General features: G+C 35.6%; 1 protein-coding gene across 1 annotated transcript in view; it reads left to right on the top strand.

The window, feature by feature from the left end:
• Positions 1 to 4243, top strand: part of LOC137630327 (uncharacterized) — a 10045-nt gene extending 5802 nt beyond the window's left edge. The window contains exon 3 of the mRNA XM_068361765.1: positions 3205 to 4243. Coding sequence (XP_068217866.1) covers positions 3205 to 3433 — 229 coding nt within the window. The 3' untranslated portion in view covers positions 3434 to 4243. The remainder of the gene's footprint in view (positions 1 to 3204) is intronic.
• The last annotated feature ends 4883 nt before the right edge of the window (positions 4244 to 9126 follow it).

Below are 9126 nucleotides of genomic sequence, written 5' to 3'. Positions count from 1 at the left end.
GAGGAATGGAGTGACAATAATAATAATATAAACAACCTCGCAGTAATAAGTGGTACGAGCATCAACCTGAGGGAGTGATAGAAAACGATCAGGCAAATATCCTCTGGGGAAATGGTATCCGAACAGATAGAGTGATACGTGCAAATAGACCAGACGTGACGTTGATTGACATAATCAAGAAAAAAGTATTACTCATTAATGTCGTAGTAACATGGGACCCCAGAGTTAAGGAGAAAGACAGGAAAAAATGGATAAGAATCAAGACCAGAAAATATAAATAATAAGGGTATGGGATATGCCGGTGAAAAATGTACCCATAATCATACGAACACTAGGCACGATCCCAAGATCCCTGAAAAATGAATCTAGAAAAACTAGAGGCTGAAGTAGCTCCAGGACTCATGCAGAAGAATGTGATCCTAAGAACGACGCACATAATAGGGAAAGTGATGAATTCCTAAGGAAGCAGGATGCAACCCGGAACCCATCACTATAAATACCACCCAGTCGAAAGACTGTGATAGAGAAAAAAAAAAATAATAATAATAATTGAAGGCTATGGAATATGCTGGTGGAAGTGGTACCAATAATCAAAGAAGCACTACGGACCAGACCTCAGTCATTGAAAAGGAATATGAAGGGAGGTGCAGATATAACCCTAGGACTTGTGCAGAAATGCACGCTACTCGCAACCGCTCATATAATGAGGAAATTTATGGATTTATAAGGAAGCTGCATGTAACCCGGAACCCCACACAATAAACCATCAGTCTCTCTAGACCGAGATTCACAAAGAGAAATGAATAATAATGATAAATCGTATCAATAACATCAGGAAATACTTCTATCGACCACGCAATTTCCCCAGCATCTCCCTCACCCTCGAATCTCTCAAGAAAAAGATGTACGATGCACTTGAAATCGCTCCAGTATCTAATTAAGCGACCGTCTTATAAGGAGGAGTGACGTCACTGACTTAAGCCAAGAGATTGGATTTTGCTTGTGAATACTGATATGTTGCTGATAATAATGATGATGAAAATGATGGTGATTTACTATAAGATGTGGTTTTCCGTTTTAATGTTTTAGTATTTCAATTACAATGCTGTCAATGTGATGACATACATTTCATTTCAAGATTATGATGGCGATATTGATCATTACCTTTAAGTTGTGGTGGCCGATGTGGTAACGTCCCTGACTGGTGAACGCCAGAGTGGGGTTCAAGTCCCTCTCAAACTCGTTAGTTTCTTTGGTCGCTGCAATCTCACCATTCTTTTGAGCTAACGATGGGGGTTTGGCGGAGCTTACAGGTCTAACTGCGGAGTCATCAGCAGCCATTGCCTGACCCTCCTTGGTCCTATCTTGGGTGGAGAGGGGCTTAGGCGCTGATCATACGTATATATGGTAAATCTTTAGGGCATTATCCTGCTCGATAGTACAATGTCACTGTCCCTTGCCCCTGTCATTCATGAGCGGCCTTTAAACCTTCAGGTGATCAGTAATAATACGTGGAATTATAATCTCGTTTCACTAACGCGCGAAAAGGGTTTGTATGTCACCATGATCAGGAAAACTGTACTCGTCAAGGCCACCCATACTAGGTTGGTTTGTTGTGAGCGATCAGACCTAAGTTCCCCACCATCACCAATCCATACTGGCCAGCATGGTGATGAAAACTGGCGATACCCCGGACATGAATAAAGACATGTCTGAGGCCTTTGTCCTGCAGTGGACTAGAAACAGCTGCATTTGTTTTTGTTCTCTCTCTCTCTCTCTCTCTCTCTCTCTCTCTCTCTCTCTCTCTCTCTCTCTCTCTCTCTCTCTCTCTCTCTCTCATATATATATATATATATATATATATATATATATATATATATATATATATATATATATATACATAAAATATACATATGTATATATATATATATATATATATATATATATATATAACTCACTTAAATGTTATAATCTCTTTACTTATGGAAAAATGGTGACGTTACATCTGCTTCCATATTAAAAAAAAAAAAAAAAACCATACCACGTACGAAACATGGACTTAACTGTTTTTGTATAATATTAACAATCATTATACATTTCTTGACAGTGAACGTGATGGAATCACGTAATATATTGGTGTAGGTTGCACATTAGGATATATCTCAATAATTTCATAACATCCTGCTCTCTCTCTCTCTCTCTCTCTCTCTCTCTCTCTCTCTCTCTCTCTCTCTCTCTCTCTCTCTCCAACTGAAGCAAAAGTAATCAAGAAATATAAAAATACAAATTCAACCATATTTACTAAAGTCCCTTTGAATGAAAATCATCCAATATTTACAAAATCAATTATAAACAACAGACAAAATAATCACTAGATACTGACATCCTATTTGGTAGGTCAAAGTAAAGACCAATCTGATTTATGTTCTCTCTTCTGAGAATCGTCTACGCATGGTTACCCATTAACGTCATTCGCTATGCAAGACCTGGCTTTTGTCATTCATACATTTCTCTCTGATGCAACGGGAGGAAAATGAATGTTGAATAATGCATATTGAAAGATCAGTAGTCTAGTCAGTGGTTTCTTAATTCAGGTTCCATGATAGTAAGTTTAGCTCTGGGGAAAGTGCAAAAACTGATTTAGACAGAATAGGCAGAAATATACGATTGTAGAGTTTTACTCTTCAAAACTCATTCAAGTCAGGGTGATTTCTTTTAATTGATAACAGCATATATATATATATATATATATATATATATATATATATATATATATATATATATATATATATATATATATATATATAAATATATATATATATATATATATATATATATATATATATATATATATATATATATATGTGTGTGTGTGTGTGTGTATTATATATATATATATATATATATATATATATATATATATATATATATATATATATATATATATATATATGTGTGTGTGTGTGTGTGTGTGTGTGTGTGTGTGTGTGTGCGCGCACGTAGGCTACATGGCTATACGAAACACAAGGTAATTCTTTAATTAAATTTGCCTTTCTCTATTGTGTTTTATAATAAATAATTCTATGCCCATAGTTAGGACTATTATAGCATGTATTTCATCTTCTAGAAAAATAATAATAATGGCATTGATTATTTTTTTTATGAAAATCTTTCTAGTATTAACTTCATCTTGTCCTTTTTCAGATGGGAGATGCCTACATATGCTGAGAATGATCCCAAAGTATTCGTATTAGCCAACGACTTCCAGATGCCCAGGTCGTATTTAGTCTACCAAGCGTTTGACCCTAATTTCAACGGCCAATACAAGTGCATCCTTAACTTCCGGTCAAACCCGATAGCTTCCCGAACATTCAATATCGCAGTAGACGAGGACGTGGTGTCTACAAAGAGCTGTGTCTCCAACACGCCTTGATTTCTCTTTTCGGAGATGGACAGACACTAATTTCCATCTTAACCTTACACACAGGCCACGCCCTCTCAGTGGTATAGTTGCCAAAGGTTCTCTCACTGAATAATTATTGCCGCTGCTTTTTTTTTTACAAGTATGATACCTTACCATCGGCTACAGGGAGTGGCTTGCGTTCCTAAACATCAGAAGATGCTGTAAGATTTTTTCTCTTGCATAGTTGTTCTAATAACTTAAGTCATCCTCTCTTTTTTAGAGTAAATGGATGAGAGTCTTTTGCTGTACAGCACAGGCTTGCCATTCATATATTTCATATATAATAAATGCATATCCATATGGATTCATTTGGGTACGCAGTATACATATAAACATACATATATAAATGCATACATATATTTATGTATACACACAGTATAAACATATATTATATATACACAAATAAGTTTTCTGTTGTCCTACTTTTAATGCAAGAATGCCATTTCTCATCAACGACTATGCTTTACTTTTGGCCTCATGTTTTATCTTATAAAAAATAAGGATCCAATAGAAATGAGGGCTACAATGTTGTACAGAGCCCGCTACTGGCCATAAGGACCAGGCATTCTAAAAAAGATAACAATAATGACTAGTTAAGACATATCAATCGCTATACTGAATTGTAAAAGATTCGAGTATATTTGAAGTGAATTTTCAATCTCTAATCATGTTGTAAAGACATGTTTAAGCATATATTTAATTTATCTACTTAATTTATATAAAATACTGTTGCTGTGATTTTTTGTACATATAATAAATATTGTAAGAGTTTTGTTAGAATTGCTACTCTCATTTGAACCTTAAAAAAGAAGTTGGTAGGTGATGAAAATTTCTATAGCCCAAAGCTTAGTGTTTTCCGGACAGATGTAGACACACACACACACTCTCTCTCTCTCTCTCTCTCTCTCTCTCTCTCTCTCTCTCTCTCTCTCTCTCTCTCTCTCTCTCTCTCTCTCTCTCTCTCTCTGAACTTTACTTGAAAAACAAATCACAGGCGATCATACCCACCCGGAAATTCCACAGCCAAACATCGCCCCAGTTTATGACGCATCATCCCATCTTTGAGATCAATCGAGGTCCTATACTTAAAAGGGATGACATGTTCTGGCCAAACTAGAGAAAACCTTGGTTCTGGCTAGATGAAAGATTGGAGAGATGAAGGACAAACGTGATGGAATTGGAGGCAATTAGAAAAAGGTGGCAGGATTTATACTTGAGCCTTTGAATGAGATTTATTTCCAGGACAGTTAAATACTTTAGATGCTGATATGATTAAAAAATTCGTCGATTGAGCTTGAGGGCGGGTTTGATGTAAACATGCAAGTGCACTGAAGTTTCTGGAAATTGTTGAATTGTTTTTCGTAACTTCTTAGGAGTAACTGTTGATAACTAATTACATAAAAAACAAAAGGGGGTTGTTGTGGCCTGACTGGAAACGTCTCTGCCTGGTGTTTGCCAGACGGGAGTTCGAGTCCCGCTCAGAATTGTTAGTGCCTTTCATGTCTGCAGCCTTATCATCCTAGTGAGCTAAGGTTGGGGAGTTTGAGGGAGCCTTTAGGTCTATTTGTTGAGTCATCAGCAACCATTGCCTGGCCCTCCCTGGTCCTAGCTTGGGTGGAGAGGGGGCTTGAACGCTGATCATGTGATATATGGTCAGTCTCTAGGGCATTGTCCTGCTTGATAGGGCAATGTCACTGTCCCTTGCCTCTACCATTCATGAGCGACTTTTAAACAGCTGAATTATTTTAGAGGTGGCCTGAACAGCAATGTTTATGGTAGCACAAATAATAGAAAACAAATATCACAATATCACAAGAACCCCTGTGTTAAATGGCGGACGAATTTAACACACAATATGAAGCTGTCTAATCTGTATATACGATTAAATTAATTAATTGCCATAGACTTGACAGGGGAACTTAAATGTAACGATTCTGAAGCCACTTGTAGGTTTGGAGAGATCGATCTTTGTGCCCGTTTGCTAGCAAGAAAATTGCTACAGAGGGAAATTTAATAAATTAAGCAAGACGTAGAGTGCTGGAATATTCAAATTATCGAGAAATTCTTTCTAATTTTCATAAACTAAAGTAATTTAATGTAATAAGGAAGTGATAAGTATGAAAAACATAAACAGAAAAGTGAAGAAAATACACATTTTGGCATAGATTGAGGCAGCCTAAGGGAACCTTTTAAGTGTAGTAGGGTGTCAGGGGGAGCAAAATGGCTGGTGTGGACCTCCAGACCAGGTACCCACGCCAACCCATCTGTCAATAAAAGCAATTTTTGTAGCTTGTATCTTATAATATTGTCTTCCACCAATCGTCCATTTACACATTCTGAAAGGTTGGCTAGTCTGCGTCAAATTGGCCTATGTCAGCACAAGCCATTGTTGTAACTATGTGCATTTGCAAGTCGGTCCAATATCATTATTATCATTACTTGCTATGCTACAACCGTAGTTGGAAAAGCCGGATACTATAAGCCCAGGGATCCCAACAGGGAAAGTAGCCCAGTGAGGAGAGGTAACAAGGAAAAACAAAATATTTTAAGAACAGTAACAAAATTGAAATAAATATTACCTACATAAGCTATAAAAACTTTAACAAAACAAGAGGAAGAGAAATAAGATAGTATAGTGTGCCCAAGTGTACCCTCAAGCAAGAGAGGCTATGGCACTACCCAAGACTAGAAAGAACAATGGATTGATTTTGGAGATTCCTTCTCCTAGAAGAGCTGCTTACCATAGCTAAAGAGTCTCTTTTACCCTTACCAAGAGGAAAGTAGCCACTGAACAATTACAGTGTAGTAGTTAACCCTTTGGGTGAAGAAGAATTGTCTGGTAATCTCAGTGTTGTCAGGTGTATGAGGACAGAGGAAAATATATGAAGAATATGCCAGACTATTCGGTGTATGTGTATGCAAAGGGAAAGTGAACCGTAACCAGAGAGAAGGATGCAATGTAGTACTGTCTGGCCACACAAAGTACCCTATACCTCTCTAGCGGTAGTATCTCAACGGGTGGTTGGTGCCTGGCCAACCTACCACCTATAAAATAGTATCGATACTAAGTACGCTTGAAGAATACCAAATATTGGAGTATACAAAATATAATAACAATTGCTGAACTTTCAATACCTCTGACACAGATGCTTTGTTCTTAGGTAAATTAATCTATTCATTCATCTCTGACTGTTATCAGGGTTGAATCAAACCTAACAACGGATTTTTGTGTGTGAAAACTTTCTTTGGGAGATCATTTAACTGTTAATTCTTAAAAGTGGTATATACCTTTTCTTATTCACCTTAAGATGAAAGCTAATGCAAATACATATTGACATACACAAATACATATAAAGGCCACACCAAATTTCTTAAAAATCCTTTTATGATCACATTCAACATATTTGTTGCCGCGCGATCCCCAACATAATCAGTGAGGTTAGCAATGGTTCATGGCCACTAGTCTCACTCCCATCAAGTTATACTGTGTTTCCCAGAAGATAACTCTTACATCTTAAGGACCAAGGTTTCTTTCAATATTATGAAAAAGAAACATTTTTGGTTATGAAAAAAATAAGAGTCTGATGTGTACCTCCAGAAGTCTGGATCAGTGCCTTGATGCATTGCAGTGACCGCTCACCGTATTGTTTTTAAGACTGCCTTGGGTGAAGCAAGCAATGGCCCATGTCCCAATTTCGTAATGGGATCTTCTAATGGGATACTAATGGTGGAAAATGACAGGATAGCCCACCAGTTTTCATAATTGGTTGCTTTTAGTTATATTATGAGAAGAAAAAAAATAAGCTTAAAATGAATTTCAATTAAAGGAGACCTAAGCAATGTTGCTTTATATATCTATTTTCTTTATAGAAGAAATAAATATGGGTGTCTAGGAGAGAGAGGAGAGAGAGAGAGAGAGAGAGAGAGAGAGAGAGAGAGGAGAGAGAGAGAGAGAGAGAGAGAGAGAGAGAGAAAACTGTAAATTACTGATAGGATACCAAAAAATGAAACTGGGTTTTGGCGTTCCCATTATGCGGGGGATGATAATCAACTGTAATATTTACATCACCTTCAAAACAACCACCTAAGTTTAGCATACTGTATCAGATCGAATCACATCATTTTCATTTCTGAAATGTTATGCCTGACTATGGAACTTGACAGAGGTCGCCCTATAGCCCAAATCACTGGCAAATCTTTCCTCAGACACTCTCTACAATATTCAATATTTACAACAGTTCCAAAAGGCTAAAATCCCTGAAAACTTTAAAAAATGTCAAACTTATCTTTACGAAATTTCAAGAGGTAAAACAAGGAATCAGGATATTCGTAACAACCGAGAAATACCATAAAGATTTGATTTATGCTTAAAGAATATACCAGAGAATTAGACAATTTTGTTTTTATATGTATTCAAAACCGTAAAATCAAGGACATGAAATGTCTTGATGGATCGATATGACGAATGAAATCTATGTCCCTCTAACGTCAGTTGAATAGTGTAACTTTGAATAGTAGAGTAAAATATTCAGGGAAATTATTATATCAGGTATATGTATCACCTTCAAATACGGAAAAAGATTCGTGACTCTTTTTAGCAGTTTGTATTCATCTTATCAAAAATGGAATTGAGCTCAATTGATATCCTTAGGTTTATGCTTTCATGATTCAATTTGATACAGTGATTAATAGAAGTGTATATATATATATATATATATATATATATATATATATATATATATATATATATTATATATATATACATATATATATATATATATATATATATATATATATATATATATATATATATATATATAAATATACATACATATGTATACGTATGTATATATATATATATATATATATATATATATATATATATATATATATACATATATATATATATATATATATATATATATATATATATATAAATATACATACATATGTATACGTATGTATATATATATATATATATATATATATATATATATATATATATATATATATATATATATATATATATATATATATATATATATGTATGTATAGACGAACACACACACGCTTTGCTAGATAAGTGTAAAATCGCACGCAGTATTCGAGCTGCAGACAAAAGACCTTGGCTCACCTTAGGTCTCTCTCTCTCTCTCTCTCTCTCTCTCTCTCTCTCTCTCTCTCTCTCTCTCTCTCTCTCTACGAAGATGTAAGTAACATGCTATTTCAACCACGAACCTGAGGCAAATACCTTTTCTAGAAAAAAAAATATATAATTTGCGGTAGTACATACATCATGCAATGTAAAATATAAATAAGAAAAAATAAATGACAAGGTTCTTGACAAGTTAGATGGTATCTCTCTCTCTCTCTCTCTCTCTCTCTCATCTCTCTCTCTCTCTCTCTCTCTCTCTCTGCGTGCAAGAATCTGTTACAGCCGCTGGCGATCGCTTCTGGTAAGATGTTAACTACAGACGAACAACGCCGGATAGAGCATTTTGGAAAGAAGAAGAAAGGAATATTTGGTGAAAAAACAAAGACAATGTAAACAAAATGGTGTCTTGGTTGCCTAAGCTGATCCTAAAAGTTCACACATGCTGGTATAAGGCCCAACCAGATAGGTGAAATGGAAAATTGGTGCCATCTATTGGGATGGACAGACA

The sequence above is a fragment of the Palaemon carinicauda genome, chromosome 38 (genome assembly GCF_036898095.1).
Source record: "Palaemon carinicauda isolate YSFRI2023 chromosome 38, ASM3689809v2, whole genome shotgun sequence".
NCBI classification, from domain to species: domain Eukaryota; kingdom Metazoa; phylum Arthropoda; class Malacostraca; order Decapoda; family Palaemonidae; genus Palaemon; species Palaemon carinicauda.
The sequence above is the reverse complement of the archived record's forward strand: the minus strand, read 5'-3'. Positions and strand labels throughout refer to the sequence as shown.